Genomic DNA, 22,745 nt, shown 5'->3' with positions numbered 1-22,745 from the left:
ATGTTTTCTCTGTCCTTCTAGAAAAACAAAAAAACGTAGTATGGATGACGCATGTCAGACCCGTTAACCCACTTGTGCCTTTACCTGTGTCCTTCTGAGTCACGTGACCTTAAGAGTAACCCAGACATGTGCTCGTCTGCCTCCTGTGGGTCTGATGCTGCCATCACAAACCTCTCTCCATTTAAAGTGCTTTCCTCTTGTAAATATGATATACATTATTTTTACAACAATAGAAAATGCCTCATTTTTGTGTTCACTGAGGTTACGGTAATTGGAAAGTGGTGTGTTACTGTGCAACGGTTATTTTTATACATTTAGCAATTGTGGTATAGCCTCTGCTATGCTAATTGAGTGTTTGGAGAACACATTCTGAAAAGAGACCATATAAACAACACATAAATACATCAGTGTATCTGTGATCCCCAAACTCCAAGGATGTTCGCTCCAGTTTCTGATGCTTGTTTGCAGGTAAAGGAATGATCAGGTAAAGACAGGAGATGATGATGATGTGATTTATTTGTGCATGTTGTTGAGGGACACATGATGTGGAGTTTACTGCTGTTTTAGCTTCATCCAGATGATTGTTTCCTCCAGGCCTGAGCTTTAAACTCCCAAAACAAAGTTCTGTAATGCACTGACTGCAAACAATTAGAGTCGGAGTGTATCACAGAACTTTACTTGGAAAGCCACAGCGCTGCTTGCTAATTTTCCTTCTTCTCGGTGAAACTTTTCTGCACGACCCTCTAAAAGAAGCAGATACCTTACATTTCCCTCAATCACAGTACCAACTCTCCTCAGAAATCTCTTTATTTATACCTTTCTCTCTCTCTCTCTATCTATCTATCTATCTATCTAGATTGAATCTCGTATATCAGGTAATGCACTGATGGTTACCCGCATTTTGAAGAATGCGGGTAACCAAACAGTTGACGGTAGCCATTGACCTTCATAGTATGGAAAAAATACTGTGGAAGTCAATGGCTACCGTCAACTGTTTGGTTACCCGCATTCTTCAAAATGCGGGTAACCATCAGTGCATTACCTGATATACGAGATTCAATCTAGATAGATAGATAGATAGATAGAGAGAGAGAGAGTAATAGTAATAGATTGAGGATCCTATGAAAGAAATATTATGAAAAAAAAGGGGGAAAAAATTGAGTTGACTTGTACAGCCAATTTGATTATTGCAAATGAAATTAAGTTAAGTTAAAATAGGTGGGATTGTTTTAGGGAGTATAGAATAGTTATAATAATTCTCAGGATGAAAGATGATTAACAGGCGAGACTGATCAAAGTATTTCGGAGCTGGAAGTGAAAAGGAGGCAGGCCAGAACTCTTGTAGCTCCATAATGGCTATTAGAAGAATTCAAATGATGGATAAGATGAATAGAGTTGGAAACTTGGACTCATTCTCATTCACACATGCATATAATCACCTCACCAGCCTCCATGATGAACACATTATGGCGGCCTACATATGCAGAAACAGATGCCTACTTGCACAAGTTTCCATGCAAATTAAGTGCATGCAACAAAAATGATAATAACAGAAAGGTAAATTGACACAATGAAAAAAAAACACACAGATTTATATATTGACTTTACTATCACACTCCGTCTGTTTGCATAGCTGTAATTGGGGCAGCAGATACGTGGAACAGCTGACGTGTCGAAAAGGGTCCAAATTTGGAAGTGCGTTACTGTATCAAGACCATCACAGCAGTTTGTCATCCTGTGATACATCTCAACTTAACACACTTGTCGAATTTCACAATTAACTAAAAGAGAAGTCACACTCTGAAGAAAGGGGAAACTGGGAATGTCATGCATTTGCACGTAACTCCACGCAGACATTTAAGTAACCATCTTAGTTTACTTTCCGTAGTTAAACTTCCATTCCTGCCAAAGTTACTTTAAGGCTTGAGCGGTTGAATATATCTGGCCTGACAGTGTTTTCTAAGCATACGCACAGTCTGTGAGTGCAGAGCACACTTCCAGAGGGAAAGGAGAGGGAAAAATGGAAAAGAACATACCTGCTGCAACTCACGAGACTAAAAGGCCCTTGGAGAAGAAGCGCTCTGTCTAAACACGGTGGTCGACTGTTAAAAGCCCCTGAGGATTGACTCGTTGGTTGAACACATGACGCTCGTGCAAACTGTTGATGAAGCGCGTTCAAGCCGCGTGCGCGCGTCCGTGCAGCAGCTGGAAGAATGTCGACGTGGAGCTGCCAATCGTGCGCGCGCAATCACGCACGCGCTTCGAGGGGAGAAAACTACAGTTTGCTGCTTTCAGGCTCTGAGTTACAGTTACTAGTCTGTTAGTTAGTTCTTCTTCTTCTTCTTCTAGAATTTGCGGCAGGCTAGACGCATCACCGGCGCTGTTAGTTACAGTGAGGTTCATAAGATATGTGTGAGAGCACCTGAGAGAGATAGATAGATAGATAGATAGACAGACAGACAGACAGAGATAGATAGATAGATAGACAGACAGACAGAAATAGACAGATAGATAGATAGACAGACAGACAGACAGAGATAGATAGATAGATAGACAGACAGACAGACAGAGATAGATAGATAGATAGACAGACAGACAGACAGAGATAGATAGATAGATAGATAGATTTCAACCATTTTATATGAAGTTCACAAGTTCAAAACTCTCCGAAAGTTTTTTTTTTAACAATTCCTTCGTCATGCATTTCTATTAGGCTACTTTTCAAATGCCTGTTATTTTTTTACGCTTCTCCCAGATCTAGAGTTTCAGTGAACTTAATATCACTTGTTGCACGTTTAACACTATGAGAAAAATGAAATAGATATACAATATTTCTATATTTATTGTGTGAAAATCATTTCTATCAGTTTTTACACTAACTACAACTGTAATTTTAACAATTTACCTCGTAAAAAAAGTTTTAGATTAACTATATGACATAAAGGAAACAAAGAAAAATCGATGTAAATATAATTTGTGGATAGAGTAGCCAATTTTTAGTTTGTGTGCATCATTTCCAATCAAGCTGTAATTTTGTGAAATTATTAAAAAAAAAAAGTGAAAATTATTTATGTGACTTCCAAAATGTTTAAAATGTAGTTGTATCACAATTTGCACCACAATAAAACACAAAACCCACAAACATTGTTTCACAGTAGAAATGTTCATGACTTCCAAAAAATATATTTCTAATTTGATGCACACTGTTGGACGTTGTTAGTTCACAAATCACATAAACTAATGAAAGAGTGCTTTAAGAGAGTTTCTAAAAGTCTCTGCCATCGCTGATGAAACTCCTATTGTAGGTAATAGGCAACACAGAATACACTTTGCACTCAGCTGACAGTATGATTTAGCTAAGTGTCACGGTGTGGGTTGATCTTTTGACAACAGTAATTATAGTTTTTGTCAGATGACCATTTCAAACTTTTAAACATTCAGTGCATCATTCCAGACAGATCATTCGCATAGGCCAACACAGTAATCCATTTGTCCAACCCAAGCAACATTTTAATGCTAGTCTAGTTTAAAGTTTTGTAATTATAAACTCTGAAATTGGTTAGAGTGGTTAAATTGTGGTTTAAAAGGTTGAAGATTAATTACACTGTGGGAAAAAAAAACAAAAAACGCGCAACTGTCAAAAGCCTGAGGCCGGACAGCAGGGGTCGCTATCTGACAGACAGACATGCAGCTGAGGCGAGTTACAGTAGCAGGTGTGTGCTTATGTCTGCTCTTACAGCGTGTTTGATCGTGCGGGTCCACTAAGGCCTAAGAAAAGTCACCTGACACAAAAACTGGCCTATCGTTTTGAGTCCAAAGCAGGTGCAGCAATCTGCAACTCAAAACCAACACCATAGCCTTTGTTATGTAGGCTATTTGCTAGGAATCAGTTGTCACAAAAGGCGACGAACTGTTTTGTATTATTAAAAAATTGCACAAATATTTTTGGACTCTTAAAAACTCATCTGTTAAGATAAGCTTTGGATATTTATGTAGAATATTTATGTTAAAGGAAATAATATAGCCTAGGTGCTATTCATCAAACCGAGTGCAGCTTTCAGATTAAAAATAAAAAATAATAGATTTCTAATAGAGTTATTAGAAATAAATATTATATAATAATAGAGTATAATAGTAATAGAGTTATTGTTAAAATAAAGTGGCAACGTTAAAAAAAAGTTCAGTTTGGATGTATGTAGAGTGTGAAAGCAAAAGGGGGCGTGTCCCGCAACAGCTCAGCGGGCGCTTTCTATTGGTCAGCGTGAGTGTGGGCGGGGCCATCGAATGACTGGGGCTTTCCGTAAATTTTCATAACTCCACGGACAGCATTTCCTTCTGAAGCGCGGCGAGTCGCGACGGCAAGCTGACCTGCTTATTTTAAGCCTTACTTTATTTCGCTGTGAAGGATTACAAACAAAGAAATCACATTAGGAGTTACGGCGAAAAAGGGGAGATTATCTCTCAGCATGATGGACATTGAAATGCCTAAAATGCATCCAAGCCAACAGGTAAATAATATTTAATAATAATTAATTGCGTCACTAATGTTATAATAATGTCTAGTATTTTTAATAGCATTAAAACGATACTAAAATGAAAGAGAATTCGGAGGTTTTCTAATTGTACTATGATGTTACATCATTTTGCCATTTGAACCGGTATTGTGGGACATTATATGTGAAGTTATTCAGATGTATTTATTGCTCGTGTCATAAATGTGCCACCAGATCACTGCCTCCTAATACACTCCACTCTGACTTTTTAATTGCCTGGAGTGTTTCTGATTTTAACGTTTCAAGATGATAATCATCGAGGATGTTTTGTTTCATAACTCATGACATGGTTGGAGTGGCGAAATCGTTGAAACGTCTTTTTTTAATGTATATTCTGTGTTAAAGGAGGCGTTTCCGCTGTCCCGTTTTCTCGCGACTCTCCTTTTCAGCCCAAATTCTGCATAGTCATTGAACTCGGGCCGTCCTAGGAACGAAAGGAAGGAAGAAGTATCAAAATACATGTAAATATAAATCATAGCAGGGTTGAATGGTTAGTAGCGCGATGCGAAGCTGGCCCGCGGTGAACTTCTGTCGTGAGACGCGTCGATGCGCTTTGATGTGTTTGTGTGTGTGATCTCGCGGCAGGCTGCGCGTCGGCTCTCTGCGCATGCGCACTCACTTGCACAATAGCAGGCGGCTCCAGTCTGGAATGTGGCTGTTTACTTTACCATTGTATCCTGACGTAAAGAAGCGATCCTCAGCTTTACGTTATCAGTCTCTATCACATCGAATGTGATTCTTTATACCTAGCTGAAATAAAGAAATAGGGTTTTCGGTAAAACACATAAAAAACTTTCATATCAAGTTATTGACAAATATTACATGGCGAGATCAGTAGAGCATTCACATTTAGAAGTGAATGCATGAAAATATATGAATCAAAGCTTTATGGTATTTTTAATTGATGGGACTCTTGAATAGGGTACAAAACCTAGAAAAAAAAGGTCATTGATGGAGGCACTTGACCTTCAGAAAATATTGATTGTTAATCACAGAAGGTCAAACTAAATTTTATACAAGCTATTTTATTTTCGCTTGTTTTTATATCTCTTGCCGTTTTAGCATGCCTGAAATACGAAAAAAAAACCCATCTGAATTTAAAAAAAGAAAGAAAAAGAAATAAGCGCACCGCACACACACACACAGGTTTGTTTTTGTGAAAAGTGGGGACATGGGGTAATGTCCTGAAAAGTCACCTTCTCCTTGTAATACCTATGTCATACCCTTGTCATTATACAAATTGATGTCCTCATTTGTCACAAAAACGCGCGCGCACACACACACACACACACACACCTAAATTAAGCTGTCACTAAGTAGGGCCTTGTTGTTTATAAACTTAATGTCCCATAAATTACATTAAAAAAGATATGCTTTTTACTGTATTGTACACGTATTATTCATAGATCATGTCAGAATTACGACATTGAATGAAGGTCAAGACCACTGAGGTGGAACAGGCCAAAATCCCCATTTTAAGCGGAGAAACAGATATCTGACATACAGTATTTTAAACGAACAGCTTTCATGCTAGGTTAATTTTGTTAGATGATAAACAGTTTAGTTTATAAAGCACATACAAGTACTGCTTTAAAGTGATGTGACACCAAATTAATTATTGTGCCGCGTGCTTTAGGCTACTTAATGATCTGTTTAGCGGTATATATATAATGTAATCAAGTGTGTCAGTGTTATTAATGAAAATGATTAAGTGTGTGTGCTGTTGCCCAAAGTACACATTTAAATATGTTGAAGGGAACTATATTTAAATCAGTTCTATGAGAGGCAAGTGGTTCGATGCTCGTAATAATATTTCATTGAGAGTGGAATAACGTGAGGGTTTGGTGAACCGGTTTTGACGCTGATTACGTGCCGTACCTTACTGAACCGTGCAGTGAAATAAAATAGAGAACAAGGAGTTCTCTTGTTCCTCCAACGGTATATTCCACATTCCCGCAGTCTAGAGGAACAGGAAGTGAGACGGGTGCGAAAAATAATCGCTTCTTTATCAGGAAACTTTGCCGTTTTAATATCCGCCTCTGGTTTCTCGTTGCCATTAACCTGGATCATGATAACAACACTTTAAGCATTAATTATGTAGTTAGGCGTGTCTTGCATATACGTTTTCACTTCTAAATGCAATCCCATCAATAGGCTTATGGATACACAAACATACGTGCAATACTCTTCTTAGTCTTAGCCTCACATTCACTTATGTTTTATACAAAACCCCACATAATGAGTGTCAAAGTTATCATCAGCATGAGATTATCATCAGATCAAAAACACTCACCGCGATCACAAAACTTATCATATTTACCAGATATTGTTCCTTTCACTTTAAAGGAACAGTTCACCAGCAAATGGTGATTATTTTCACCCTCATGTCATTCAGACCAATATTATTTTCTTTATTTTTTTTACCGTGAAACACTAAATCTTGGGCTCAGTGTTAATTTATGATTAAAGTTTTTGTTTATATTTTGAAACATTTTAATATTTTCTAGTTAGTCATTTTGTTGTGTTCTTGTCATTTTTATACATTTTTTTTTAATGTCTGTATAGTTTTAGTTTTTTTTGCTCTGTTTGTCATGAAAAAAAGGATGATATGGCTTCAGAAGACTTGAAATTTAGTGTACAATTAATATGGACTACTTTTATGAGACTATTATAGTGCTTCTTTGTCATTTTTTTGAGTTTGGCAGTTAAAATTCACCATCCACTGCCCCTTTGTATGGACAACAAAACCTCAAACAAACTGCCAAACACTTTGTGTAGTGTTTCACAGAAGAAAGATAATAATAAAACAGAAAATAATAATAATAATATCCCAATATTTTCAGTTTTGGACTATTTGTTTCTTTAAAGATCTGTTTTAAAGAACTATTTATCATTGGATTGACAACATATGCTTTTGTAACGCACTCGTAAACAACCGAATATGTTTTGAAAGCTCTTTAAAGAAACATTTCCACTCACAAAACACCCAAACTAAACAATCGGAAACACACGTTGGTCATTAATTCTGCTTCGGGGAGGAAGAGAGCACTTCTGCTCATGCTGGAGGAGAGGGTCCGGTCCGTCCTCTCGTGAGAGGGGCCCATTAGCAGTAGTTTAGATGTTTCTTCATCTCTGTGGCTCCTCCCCGTCTGTTATGTGTATATCTCTGTGACGCCAGGATCTCATCCACTCAGTTATTCTCTAGACCTCGTTTGTGGAAACATATCATTATATTGTTATAAAACATTTGTATATAAATTTGTAATTTATATGTGCTTATATAAATTAAATTGACTAAGAATTTTTGCACTGGCAAAATTATTATTATTATTATTATTATTATTATTAATGAATAAATAAAAAATAAATACTAAAGATAAAAAACAATTGAATAATAATAATAATAATAATAATAATACTACATTCAATAAATTGACAGTCCTTTTTGTATTTGTATCATATTGTTATAAAACTTTAATAAGTTTGTATATTTTTTTAAATAAATATTAAAAATGTAAATAAATTAAATTGAGAGAATTTATGTGCTAATAATAATAATAATAAATAAAAAGAAATACTAAACATGAAAACAATTTACTATTACTAATAATAATAATAAATTGACAGTCCTTTTTGTATATGTATCATATTGTTATAAATATTTATATATTGCTCATTATATATAATTTATAATTTTTTAAAATAAATATTGAAAATGTAAATAAATTAAATTGACAGAATTTATGTGCTAATATAATAAAAATAAAAATAAATACTAAACATGAAAACAATTCACTAATAATAATAATAATAATAATAATAAATTGGCAGTCTTTTTTGTATTTGTATCATATTGTTAAAAAACTTTTTGTTAAGAAATTTATATGTATTTTTAAATAAATATGAACAATTTTAATAAATTAAATTGACAAAGAATTTATGTGCTAATATAATACAAATAAAAATAAATAAATAAATAAAAATAAATACTAAACATGAAAACAATTGACTAATAATAATAATAATAATAATAATAATAAATTGAGAATTCAGAAACAGTCCTTTAGTCAAAAAGAAACATTTGTGTCATAACATTGTTATAAAATATATATATATTTATTTTTAATAAATTTGTAATTTATATGCGTTTAAATAAATTAAATTGACTAAGAATTTATACATGGGCAAAATTATTAATATAATGATAATAATAATAATAATAATAATAAAAAACAATCGACTAATAATAATAATAATAAAATGAACATTCCGAAACAGTCCTTTATGTAGCCTTATTTAGTTAAACTGTAGCATCTGCTGGATATTGCTGTGATGTCAATGCTGACGGCTGATTCCGAATTGTGAAACTGAATCGCTTCCTCTTAACTCTGCAGTTCCTCTGTTGTCAGAACACACTTCTTCTCTGTTTAGTCCCCTGGGCCTTGTGATCTGAAACTATAGTATGCTGATTTTCTACAGATCTCGAGTCACATGACCACATAAACAGATAAATGCAGCGCTGCAGACGGATGGTGCAAAGCTTTCGCGGTGTAAATAAACGGTAGAGGAGGTTAAAGACTAAGCACTGCATATCTCAGACACTGTGATTGTAGTTCCTGCAACCATCAATCAAGAAAAGAGAGGCCAAGGTTTCAGAAATATTTGTGCCACTCAGTCTGGGAATTTTTTTTTAATTACCAGCATTTTTAAATGTCTCATTTGGTGGTGTATAACATTTGAACCAAGCGTAGAGCAACATTTTACATTCAAGCTCATAGATTGTATAGCACTCGATTAGCAGAGAATGATATTTATAGAGCTGGGTGGCTAATTAACAATTGACAGGGATAGTTAAGACAAAAAAATGAAAATTCTGTCATCATTTAGTCATCCCCGTGAGACTTTTGCTCATCTTTGAAACACAAATAAAGATATTTTTAATGAAACCGGAGAGATTGAATGTCCATGTGACCAAAAGTGACACTTCAAAAAGTTCATAAAGACATTGCAAAAGTAACCCATATGAATCAAGCCGTTTACACTTTATGCAGATATGATGAGCAGTTTTCATTTAGGCTTTTATTCACATATAAACACAACAGCACACATAGATACGCACATCACAAATGGTCAGATGAGGTTTGTTCTTGCGTGTAACACAACGTTCTTACGCTTTAAGCAAGTATGGTTGAGCTTACATTTACCATATTTGATGTGCTCTATGTATGTGCACTGATCAGTATATATATATATATATGTGAGGAAAATTCATTTAATATTTCATTAACTTACTTAAATATGTTCTGCATATAAAGCAACCGTGTCTCTTTAGAAGACTTAAACTGCTTGATTCATATGGATTACTTTTTTTTTTTTTTATGATGACCTTTGTACTTTTTATTTTGTGCTAGTTTTGGATGCATGGGCTTTCAATGAATGGACAAAAATGGTCAATATTAAAGTCAGCATTAAACAAATATTCAATATATTCTTATTTGTATACTGAAGATAGACAAAAGTCTCATGGGTTTGTGACAACATGAGTGCGAGTAAATATCACATTTCTAAATAGAGTAACATTTGTTTCACTCAATTTTATTTGAGCCTTCATAGGATTTTGGAGCCGTTACAGCTGATGGCAGGAATCTGAAAACAGCCAAATGTTGGGCTATTAATCTGTCTGGCCAAATATATCATCTATCATGAATATCTGAGGATCCAGTTGTGATTAGACGCTGGTTATAAAAGCGGGATCAGAATTCTGCTTTGTTTAGAGTTGTTTTCCAGGTGTTTTAGGCACGTTAATTAAAGTGTATCGGTTTCAAAACACGAGATGCTGAAATGCATTGACTTCTAGGTATTTTTTTTTTTTTTACAATAAAAACACCAGTGCTTTCGTAACCTCTTTTTACATGCCTGGAAATTTCAGTATTGCACCAGAAGCGGTGGACTCATCACTGAACTAGTTAGTCATTAGCTGAAAAAAGGCTCTTTTGACCAATTGAAACAAAACATTTTAATAATACCAATCAAACAGTACTACAGTAAAAGCATAAGTACTGCTTGTTCATTTTACTTGAGTAAAAGTGGTTGATTTTTTTATGTCCTCAAGTATCACATATTTGAATCGATTTTCAACCGGCTCGCGGTTAATCGTTACATCCCGATTAAAAAGTTTAAAAAAACTTTGTATCAATGAAGCATTTTTATTATTTTATCTTGCTAGTCGTTTAGGAAAATTAGTGCATGAGACATTGAGTATTTTTTCAACTGCAAATAAGAAAAAAAAATAGTATTACTAAAACTTGCCGTAGGCTACAACTATAAAACATTAATTGCCATTATACTAAAATATCAAACAAAGAACAATATATTTTGAAGTATTGTAGAGTAAAAACTATGATATTATGCTTTGGAATGAAAGTAAAAATTAAAATAAATAGTGAAGTAAAAGTAAAAGCCCCCCCCCGGCAGGCACAGATACTTGAAAAATGTATCTAAGTACAGTAAATAAAAACAAAAAAAAGAGTAGCAAATACTTTGTTACATAATAGAAACCTTAAAGAAAAAGGCCAGCCTAATGCATCTTGCTGGATGTGCACATCTAAATATGCTTCTTATTATTTCTGGTGGTCTACCAAGGGCATGTCAACATGCCAGAGACAAGGACGCAAACTATATATTGTTCTCTGTCCTTGTATTTGACAAACACCCTGATCTCTGTAGTTAAAACAGCATGGCGGGTGGCGTTTCATTCTCGGCTGCTGATTGGTCAGAGCCGCTGTACACTCCTCCAGATCTCTGCAGGACACTAACCAGACCAGAGCGATATAAATAGTTTAACATAATATAAATGGTATTTGATGTCGTATATAACGTGAACACCAATGTCTGTTTGAATCAACAAGAGTTTAGAAAAAAATGTATATTTTAGGTGCTCTAACTGGTCACCAGGTTTTATTTCTAAACACATTTTGCCTTCATTAGTTCATTTTGAATGGTCCTGCAGGGTGACAAACTCATTTTTCAAAGAATAAATATCTCATGTAGCCTGTCAAATAATATGAGCATCTCTTCTAAAACGTCTCAGGAGGTTGGGTGAGTGATTTGGATGGGGGAAAAAATATATTTTTATTTTATTAAAAAAGGAAAGAAAGGAAAATTAGAATTAATGAAATCAATCAATTAAATAATAACTAATAACATTAATAAAAGCTTTAAAAAATAGTAAATTAAATTAATGCAACCAGAGCACATAATAATACATTTACAGCAATAAATGTTCAGTGCACACTTCCACTTCAATAAAAAAAAAAAACTATCGATATTCTTTTGCCGTCAGTAGTTGCATTTGAATGGTCCTGCAGCGGGACAAATTCATTTTTCAAAGAATAAATATCTCATGTAGCCTGTCAAATAATATGAGCATCTCTTCTAAAACTATAGAGAAAACGCATGTGAGATTACTGGAGTCTTTTTCTCGGGAGCAAGAGACTTGAGCAAGATAAACAGTAAAATAAGTGCTGCTTAAAAGAAAATTAGAATTCATAAAATTAATTAAAACTAATAACATTAATAAAACTTGTAAAAAATATTAAATTACATTACATTAATCCAGACTACAAAACGTTACATTTTCAGAGCAAACTTCCACTTCAGTAGAAAATAGATAATAGATAAATAGATCAAATTGATAAATTCTTAAATGGTTCTGTGGTGTGACAAATTCACTTTTCTAAGACTAAATATCCCATGTCATCTATCAAATAACATGAGCATGCATTATATTGATAAAGTTCTTAGAAAATGCTGTTAAAAATATTTTTAGATACATTTTCAGGACATGTCAACTTCCCGCATGCAGCCTATGAATGTTTCACTCTCAGCGCAAGCTGAAGGTCAGAAATATGAAGTTTGCAGCAATCGTTTTTCGTGCTTTTTGAGCTGAACTGACCTTTAAATCTGCCACTAACATTTGTAGTAACACTAACAGCGTGTGCATGCGTTTGTATCCGCGTGGGTGGGTGAATTGTGGTTCCCAGAGAAGGAACGAAAAAGGAGCAGCAGCATGTATTATTCACGCTGTCTTGTGCGTGTGCTTATCTGAGGCGTGCTCATAATCCCTCCCAGACAGGCGGGGTGTGGTGTGGTCAGGAGGAGGCCAGCTCTCCTCTCATCTTCATCTATCTGCTGTTTCTCTCTAGGATATGGATCTGATAGATATCCTGTGGAGGCAGGACGTGGATCTGGGTGCGGGGAGGGAAGTGTTTGATTTCAGCTACAGACAGAAGGAAGTGGAGTTGCGTCGGCAGCGCGAGGAGGAAGAGGAGAAGCAGAAGCAGCGTTTGCGGGAGCAGGAGAAAGCTTTACTCGCCCAACTCCAGCTGGACGAGGAGACCGGAGAGTTTGTGCCTCGAAGCGCCCCGCTGACGCTCACCAACACGACAAATGCCGCAGTCACACAGGTACGCCATGCAGTCACAGGAAGAGAGGTGTGCATGTACACACACACACACACACACACAGAGAGAGGAGCTCAACAGGCCTCACCCTCCCCTCATATTACAGGGTGCAGCTGCTTAGTTGCTTGGTAACCGCCACTATGGCATAATTACTGGAACTCAGGTGGTAAGGCTTTATCGTAAGCGCATTTCTGCGACGTGGAAAGCAAATACATCCTAGTATGACATTGATAGGACACCAAAGAGCTTGTTTTCCCCGAGGAGGTTAGGTAAATTTGTGTTTCGCAGATGTACTCTGTGATTTTCGTCCTGCACAAAGTGAACGCACTCGAGTTTTTCCTTAACTTTGGACCTAATTGCCTACTTTTATTCTGCTAACTCTGAGTTCGTCTCGGATGTTTCTCTTAAAGCTCCTGAGAGAAATTAATATATGAGACACAAGAGTTTATAGCTACAAAATGATGGCATAGCTCAGATCTTTGTTTGGATCCTATCAGCATGAGAAATGTTTGAGATCACATCAAAATGGATGACTTTTGATCGCAGACTTTGGTTTTCTTGGCAAGTCTGAGCATAGTTTGAGACGGCTGAAATCTCATCTCAAATTTTATAAATAAGTAATATTATAAATATTCCATTAATGGTTGCATTTGCGACCAAAAATATTAATTTGCGAGTGAAGTTTTAGCTGAGGTCGGCACTGGCGACTATATAAATTTACATGTTATGACTTAAAAAAACTTGCATTTAATGCCTTTTTTCCTGATTGTTTTGCGACCACGTCATTTGTTTATGTTGACGTAATAAACCGAGACGATGCGCATCAGAGTTTTAGAGGAAAAACAGTCCTCATCTCTGCTGAAGCAGCTCCAGCTGTGCAGCACGAGAGAGACCCAAAATGATGGAGACGTGCGAAGTCAAAGTGCAGTAAAGCAGGGTCTGTTTCGTGCAAAACTTGAACAAACTACAACAGGTAAAGCTGTCAGCTGTGTGGATGTTAACAATATCATTTAGTCTATATGCTGTTCTGTTAATGCGTGAACTTCATATTATTTGTAGCGCACTTGCCATATAATAATCGCAATAAGCCTTGCGCTCTGTTACCTTTTAATAAACAAAGTATCAGCTTTAAAATTTTGCCAAATTCATAACGCAATTAAAAACAAGAAATGCCGTTTTGACGCTCTTTAATGCGGCATGAGCACGTGAACCCATCATATCTTTCTCTTTACTACTATAGTACGAAATAAACATGAATGGACATCAAAAGGTATATTATAAGATACAGTACAGCTTACTGAAATGTCTCATGTAATCACTCATTCAGTGATTACACGTAAATACATTTACCACAGAATAACCATTCGGCGTCCATCATTAGTCAGCTAGAAAAATAACTATAACTATTCATATTTTTACTTAACCTGTTGTCTACATGATAAGAAAGAATGCAAGGAGCTAAAGATAAAATTCAACACCTATTATAATTGCATGCTACTAACGAAAAAAAAAAACTGGATGTGTGCATGCATATGACAACATTTATAGGATGCATTGAGGAGGAGCCCAAACTACACTCAAGGGCCAAATGATGCTGAAATAATAATGGTCCGTGACATTGGCACAGATTCTGTGCAATAAACAATTCTTTGTGACTGTATATAGTTCTGAAGTTGGAAAAGACGTTTAGTTCCCACTTTAAGTGAACCTTAGTTCCCAGGACATCTACAAGATGGATTAAAATGCTGATAAAGAAAAGATGAGACATAAACACATGACAGTATGACTGAAATGTTAAATTGTAAAAAAAACTAAAACAAAAAACATGTTTATTCTGTGGCAGTTAAAAAAAAATTGAAAAAAAAAAGTTTGTCTGGAGCCCTGATTAATAAATATATTTGAAATACCATTAAGAAAACTATAATTTATTGAATTTAATTTAATTTGTGTACATCTGGTGGAACTCTGGTAAAAATGAAATAAAACAAAATACACTACACTACAATACAATACAATACTTTAGGCGTCCTAAACTTGTGATTGTAAATTTTCCATTGAGGTAAAAGTTGTTAGAAGATGCACAAGTCCAAATGTTTTTTTTGTTTTTTTTAACATTTTTTATTATAAATTAGATTAATAGATATTTGGTACGTTTTTGAATAGCAAGTCACTAAATGAACGCTTTTATGTTCCAATTTAAAGCAAATATTGTGTTACAGTTTCAAATATATAGATTCCAGCCAAGGCTGAGTTTTATATGATGGCAATGATGGCATAGCTCAGATCATTTGATCCTAGAAGAATGAGAATGATGAGAAATGTTTGAGATCACATTCCAAATCTATGACGTTTTGCAGACTTTGGCAAGTCTATGCATAGTTTGAGACTCATGTCAATTCCATTAATAAATCAAATTAGTTAAATTAGCAATGATAAAACTATTAATTTAATTTAGCATCCAGAGCACACTTAATTAAATTTACGGAAATTAAAAATCCGAAGCACAACCCATCTACACAAACACTTCCACTTTAGTAGTAACTACAGAAATCCCAGTCCCTTTCAAATCGGTACATGAAATCATACAATTTTACCTTAAAGGTCATTTCGATAACTAACTCAGTCAAGTCAGTCCAGTCATAGAATCTACATTTACATGTATGTTTCCTGCTCTGAGTGTAGATGCACTGGGTTTTATTAGGGTGTATTTGACTGTGTACGTGCAGGATGGGGCTTTCGCAGAACAGGACGGTGATGCCATGTCATTAGATGAGTGCATGCAGCTCCTGGCGGAGACGTTTCCACTAGATGAGGCAGCTGAGGTAATTACGGGATATTTATCACCCATGTAACACCTCACACCTCATGGCAACATAACACCTATACATGTCACTGCACTTCAGTCTAATTATCTCTCTTCTCTGTTTTCTGTGCAGTCAGCACCGCTTTGCCTGGACGCATCCGTTCCTCCTTCCACAGAATGATGCCCCCCTTAAAGGTCATTTCGATAACTAACTCAGTCAAGTCAGTCCAGTCATAGAATCTACATTTACATGTATGTTTCCTGCTCTGAGTGTAGATGCACTGGGTTTTATTAGGGTGTATTTGACTGTGTACGTGCAGGATGGGGCTTTCGCAGAACAGGACGGTGATGCCATGTCATTAGATGAGTGCATGCAGCTCCTGGCGGAGACGTTTCCACTAGATGAGGCAGCTGAGGTAATTACAGGATATTTATCACCCATGTAACACCTCATGGCAACATAACACCTATACATGTCACTGCACTTCAGTCTAATTATCTCTCTTCTCTGTTTTCTGTGCAGTCAGCACCGCTTTGCCTGGACGCATCCGTTCCTCCTTCCACAGATCTTATGATGCCCCCAGACATCCCAGCCTTTACCCACAATCCTTTGCTGCCAGGCTCTCTGGATCAAGCCTGGATGGAGTTGCTCTCACTCCCAGAGTTGCAGGTATGAACCCTCAACCAGACCTCATTAACACCCTATAATCAGAGCAGGGTCCAAAATGAACTTATTGCCAGTCCTGGAAATGCCATAAATATTTCTTGCTGGCAACATTTTTAAAATAAAATATTTGATAAGTAATATAATAATAAAAATATTATATATATATATATAAATTTTTGTATATTTTATTTTATATAAAAAATTATATAATTTTTTTTATCTCGCATATTTAAAAAACATTTAATATTACAAATATAAAAAATGTTTCTAATATTTTCTCTGCTGAAAAATATTTTGCAGTCATTCAGTCATCCTAGACAAACTTCTGATGGCAAGTTTTTACAGAGGTAAAAGTTGTTAGAAGACGCACAAGTCCAAATGGGTTTTTTTTTTAAGCAGATCGTTGGTACGTCTTTGAATAGCAAGTCAGTTTCCCAATAAAGATTTCAGCCAGCAGAACAGGTTTATTTGCACACCCAAGCCAATTTATACTTGCATTTGGTGCTTGGCTAGTGTAAATGATGGACCCTGGCCAGATAAAATGCCACCAGCTTTACAAACACTTTTCAACACCTTATAAACACCTTAACATGGCACCTATTTTGGTATAATTCACTCCAAAATGAAAATTGTCACAGTTTACTGTCCCTCATGTCATTCCAAACCCATAAAACTTGCTCATCTTTGAAACACAAATAAAGATATTTTTAATGAAAACTGAGATTTCTGTCTCTCCATTGAAAGTCCGTTCCACTGTAACTTTGAGACTTCTAAAATGTTCATAAAGAAAGTGTAAAAGTAATCTATATGAATTGGTTTAATCCAAGTCTAACGAGACCCCTGTTGAAAAATCCAGTATATGCTGGTTAGGTATGTTTTGAAGCATGGCTGCTGGTTTGAGCTGGTTCTTAGCTGGTCATGTGCTGGTCCTAAGCAACTAGCTCCTGCTCAGGACCAGCTTAAACCAGCTCAAACCAGCAGCCATGCTTCAAAACATACCTAACCAGCATATGCTGTTTTTTTCAACAGGGACATGCCGCCAATGAACAGATTTAATTTATTCACAAATAAACATTAATCAACGCACATATGTACAGTAGAACACATCCAGTACTGCATCTGTGCTCAACTTTTAGGATGTCCTTATGGACTTTTTGAAGCATCAAAGTTTTGGTTGTGTGGACTTTCAGCGGAGTGACCGAAATCTCTCAGGTTTCATTAAAACATCCTCTTTCGTGTTTCAAACAAAACTCTTTTGGGTTTGGAATGACATGAAGAATTTTCAGTTTTGATGTGAACTACTTTAAATTGGTTTTTAGAGAGAGAGGCTGTGAGGTGCTTCTTTGTGTACTCTGATTTATACCACCTGTGGTTTAGAAAGTCGCAAAACAACCCTGTTGCTGAGCAACAACCAAATGACCCTCTCTGAGCTCATGCTGTGGTGTGACGGGCAACTCGGATGTATACTTCATTTGTTTATGTTTGAATTTAACCACTTTTTGACCTCAGTATACATGGAAGCTGGTTCATAACTAAAAAAAAAGGTTTTAAAGGTTTAAAGGCCCTGTCATGTGACTCACGTCAACATTCCCCAGTGCATTGAATTCTATGGAGTGAAGCGTCAAGCTACTACATTACTGAGCAGGTCAAGTGTGGAAACACTCAAAGTTCAAACAACTGTAACTTTGCCAATCTGCCAGACAATGTGAAAGAGTCTTAAATGTAGACTCGTATTGTAACCCCAGTTTGTCTCATACGCATATGTGTCTTCACTTCACATTATAATGTTCACACGGCTGTTCTTTTGTATTTTTAGCAGTGCCTCAACATGCAGATGCAGGAGTCGTTGGGTATGGATGGATTCATGAAACCTTCCACAGAAGCACAGGACCCAAACTACAGCCAATATCTGCCCGGGATGGACCATCTCTCGTCCGTCCAGACAGAGGTGTGTCCTCCCGAATACATCAACACATATGATGGATCCTTTAACACTATGGTGTCGCCCAACCTCAGCCAGATGAGTCTGAACGTCCCGGAGGTGGGGGCCGAGTTTGGACCTGAAGAATTGAATGAGCTGTTTTATCCTGAGATGGAGGTTAAAGTGAACAGCGGTCCTCTCACATCCGATGAAGGAAGTACGGTCAGCCAACTGGCGGAGATCCCCAGCGATCCTCCTGTGAGCCCTATGGATCTGCACAGCTTCTCACCTGGAACCTTCAGCTCAGGAAAACCAGAGCCTATGTCCGAATTCCCAGATTCAGATTCCGGCTTGTCGCTGGATTCCAGCCCTCACACGAGCTCTCCGGGGAAGTCCTTGAACGGAGATGGATACTTTGGTTTCAGTGACTCTGACTCCGAAGAGATGGACGGTAGCCCGGGAGACATGGAGTCAGATTATGCCGAGATATTCCCACTGGTTTACCTTACCGATGGAGCATCTCAGGCATCTCTCTCAGAGAAACCTCCAGCAGAGGCACAGCAGATGAAAGCGAAGAACCCAAAGATAGAGCCTGCGGAGGCCAGTGGCCACTCCAAACCTCCCTTTACCAAAGACAAGCAGAAGAAACGCTTTGAGGCCCGGCTCTCCCGTGACGAACAGAGAGCAAAAGCCTTGCAGATCCCATTTACTGTGGACAAGATCATCAATCTGCCTGTGGATGACTTCAACGAGATGATGTCCAAACACCAGCTCAACGAGGCTCAACTGGCCCTCGTCAGAGACATCCGCCGTCGGGGCAAGAACAAGGTTGCTGCGCAGAACTGCCGCAAGCGGAAGCTGGAGAACATTGTGGGCCTGGAGTACGAGCTGGACTCGCTGAAAGAGGAGAAGGAGCGTTTGATGAAGGAGAAGAGCCAACGTAGCACCAGTCTGAGAGAGATGAAGCAGCAGTTGAGTACCTTGTACCATGAGGTCTTCGGTATGCTTCGAGACGAGCACGGCAAGCCTTTCTCGCCCAACGAATACTCCCTTCAGCACACTTCGGACGGCACCGTTTTCCTCGTTCCTCGCCTTAAAAAGACTCTCGTTAAGAACAACTAGCACTGTTCCTTCTACTCTCTCTTTCCTGTTATTTTGGTTCTGCTTTTCTCTTGCTAACAACATATCCTAAGTAGGCATGTTGCAATAAAGCGACAAAGGCTCTTCCCACATCAATGTGTTTGTCCTAACCAGCCACAGAATATTTTGTCAGTCACTTGGTTGGTGCAGCATTGTGGTGGGAAGCCCCGCCCACAATGAAATCGCATTGGTCCAAAATCTGGCTGCACATTAAACATCATCAAATATGTTGCTAATTGGCACAATTTAGTCGCATGTAGTGTCGAGAACATCGCTGACTCCTGAAACTTGTTATTTTGTGACTGGTTAGAACACGGTGTACGTTTTACGCAAAGGAAACAACTAAACAGGAGCGCGTTTTGCTTTTACATCAACTGTTGAAATGGCAGAACTATTATATACGTTTTGCGTATTCTACTCTCCTAATATTCTTCACCGCCGTTGGATTTTGTACTCCTTTATATTTTCTCTGAGATTCTTTCACCTATATGGTTTGTAAATACATGTATACTTTATTTGCTATCGAGATAGGAACAGATGTACTGTATATAAAAAGAGATCACATTTTAGTATGCAAAAAAATTGTGATCATTCTAAGTCTGCACTTATGTCAGTTTTTATATCTTAATTTACTATTCTATTGCTATTTTACCTCTTGACTTTATGGCTTTATATAATAAATAAATATTTAAACCACTGAAGTCTAATGCAGTCTTGAATGGGAGTTGGTTTGCTAACTGCATGAAGACGAAATGTATTGTGACACTTAAAATCACCAAAACATCAGTAAATTAAAAGACATCAAGCAAAAAGTGAAGCCGAATAGTGAAAAAACTGCATTTATGTGCAGATACAACTTGGTCTGATATTTTATCTAATGCAGTGACATTAATTTATAGTTTAAGAGTCCAAATTCGTTTCGAGGCCACTGTATATTGTACGCAATGACATTATAATCATTAGGAGAGAGTTGTTCATTATGTGAGGTTTTGGGCTCAAATTGTTAGTTTTCTTAGAAACAGATTTTCTATTTTGGCTATCCACCAACACTGCAGAACACTATATACTCACAAAATCTACCCCAATTAATGAGATTTAACAAATCATAAGCCTTTGAGGATGAAAGGCCTTTTTTGTCAAGCCTGCTCTGCTAACAAGTTTCAACTGAATCTTCCACAAGCGAACAGCCCCAGTCTCCTGGTGTTATGCAACAGTGCTGAATTGTTTGGCTGCGGCCCAATGTTAGACATGCCTTCGTTAAAGCCCCGCTGGACCAAGTACACCAGTAAAGAGCAGTTGTTTGCACTGCCAGTCACTTTCACCCACTCACACCACCTTTGAACACACCAAACCCTCTCCTTTGCACACTACAGTAGCTCTCCATTGTCAGCAAGTCACGCTGCACCAACAGCGCCAACCTGTTCACAGACCTGCATTTACACGTCACAATGTAGGACCTTTTCTCTATATAAAGCTTAATGTATGATGATAAAAAATTGGCTCACTTGAATGCTTCTTTTGTGCTGACATTTTCAGTCTTATGACAGCATTAAACTGCCATGCATTCTCTCCTGTCACCAGACGCAACATAGAGCACATAAGGTTATATAAATGAGCGACGTTACAGTAAATGATAGGGTAAATGTTAGGGTACATTAAATGTTTAATTTCTTCAGTCTTAAGTGGTCAGAGTGAACACATGTGACTTATCTAGGCCAACATTATCTTAAACATTTACCAATGGCCGTGACCTTGATTCAGTGTCAAGGGAGCAAAGTCCCCATGACAGGTTTTGGAGTAAGATAAGCATTGCGTGAGAAGAAAAGGCCCTGCGCTCACATAAAAAAAACAACACAAACACAGCAAATTAAACATTCTCGGGGGTTTCAAATGTTTTATTAAACAAAATCGACATTTGCACCTGCAATGCATTCACACTTATTCATTCTGACATTATGAGTGATGTTTTAAGACTATAAAATATTGTGTAAATATACATGGATTTACCCTGAATGACAAAACATAATCCATCAATTATATTATATATATATATATATATATATAGTAAAGAGCATACTGACCTGTCAGGTTCATGAAAGTTCCTGTCAAGTGATTGATATCACACAAAAAAAATGTATATCTATTATCTGAGATGTGAGTGAAGATTCAGCAAATATGTACTCGCATGCACACTAGTGAATGAATCTCACGAAAACAAGCCTGGGTCACATTCCACCACAAAATCAAACGAAACAACAATCTACTGTGTGCTGCCACACTGTAAAAAAAATTCTGTAGTTTTTACAAAATAATTTTGGCAGCTGTGGTTGCCAGAATAATTTTGTAAAAAATACAGAAAAACTGTAAACACATTTACGGCCAAAAACTGTAAATTTTACAGTATAAAACTGTAATTTACAAACAAGAAAATTTGAATGTAAACCAGTAAATTCAACAATGCACACTGCTATTAAAATCTGTTTTGTACCTTTAACATACTGACAACCACCATAATAATGCAGGTGGTAAAAGAGAAAGCCACATGAAGAATCAAAGCTCATCACAAGTAGCTTCGCCACAAGCAGAAGTATATACTAATATATAGAAGGTGCACAGAGTCATTCATGCAAACACAAAACACCATCATGGTAACACACATGATACTTAAATAATGCATTAAACTTTCATTAAACAACAGAAGATGTAACATAAAGCCCAAATATACATAACTAATAACAAAAACTATTAAAAAAACATGATTATTTAAACAAAATACTTTCAAATGTGGAGTGTCATGCAGGGAATTCTGGAAATATCAGTTTACAGTTTTCGACTGTAAATTATACATTGATTTGTTATTTTTACTTCTAAAAACTGTAAAATTAACAGCATTTTACTGTAAAATTACATGAAATGTCTGGTTAGATATTTTACAGTTTTTCCCTGTATATAGTACGGGAACTAACTGTTAACCTATTAACAGTTTTTTTCAGTAGCGTTTTTACAAAATTTTACAGTTAAAATTACACTTATTGTTTACAGTGTAGTAGATAGAACGATAGAACGATAGATAGATAGAACGATAGATAGAACGATAGATAGAACGATAGATAGAACGATAGATAGAACGATAGATAGAACGATAGATAGAACGATAGATAGAACGATAGATAGAACGATAGATAGAACGATAGATAGA

At 36.6% G+C, this 22,745-nt stretch overlaps 1 protein-coding gene across 4 annotated transcripts; it reads left to right on the top strand.

Moving 5' to 3' along the window:
* Positions 1-4,331: 4,331 nt before the first annotated feature.
* LOC107725823 (nuclear factor erythroid 2-related factor 2-like) lies at positions 4,332-20,259 on the top strand. Of its 4 annotated transcripts, XM_016535221.1 has the most exons (5): positions 4,332-4,508; positions 12,758-13,018; positions 15,742-15,837; positions 16,342-16,488; positions 18,302-20,259. In XM_016535221.1, the coding sequence occupies exons 1-5, from the start codon at positions 4,467-4,469 to the stop codon at positions 19,526-19,528; spliced, it is 1,773 nt and encodes a 590-aa protein (XP_016390707.1). In that variant the 5' UTR covers positions 4,332-4,466; the 3' UTR covers positions 19,529-20,259. The 4 variants fall into 4 exon arrangements, with proteins under 4 accessions (XP_016390707.1, XP_016390710.1, XP_016390709.1 ...); XM_016535224.1 differs by lacking the exons at positions 4,332-4,508; positions 12,758-13,018 and adding an exon at positions 13,076-13,279 and having other exon boundaries at positions 18,302-20,258; XM_016535223.1 differs by lacking the exons at positions 4,332-4,508; positions 12,758-13,018 and adding an exon at positions 13,076-13,284 and having other exon boundaries at positions 18,302-20,258.
* The last annotated feature ends 2,486 nt before the right edge of the window (positions 20,260-22,745 follow it).

The sequence above is a fragment of the Sinocyclocheilus rhinocerous genome, unplaced genomic scaffold, assembly GCF_001515625.1.
Source record: "Sinocyclocheilus rhinocerous isolate Xijiao unplaced genomic scaffold, SAMN03320098_v1.1 scaffold1568, whole genome shotgun sequence".
Lineage (NCBI taxonomy): Eukaryota > Metazoa > Chordata > Actinopteri > Cypriniformes > Cyprinidae > Sinocyclocheilus > Sinocyclocheilus rhinocerous.
Note: the sequence above shows the minus strand (reverse complement) of the source record. Positions and strands in the feature narration are given on the sequence as shown.

What these genes read in the sequence shown, in the direction of transcription:
- LOC107725823 (XM_016535221.1), top strand. Translation starts at nt 4,467, where the DNA reads ATGATGGACATTGAAATGCCTAAAATGCATCCAAGCCAACAG. An exon ending in CAAATGCCGCAGTCACACAG is followed by an intron (nt 13,019 to 15,741) that starts GTACGCCATGCA and finishes GTGTACGTGCAG; the next exon opens with GATGGGGCTTTCGCAGAACA. An exon ending in CACTAGATGAGGCAGCTGAG is followed by an intron (nt 15,838 to 16,341) that starts GTAATTACGGGA and finishes TTTTCTGTGCAG; the next exon opens with TCAGCACCGCTTTGCCTGGA.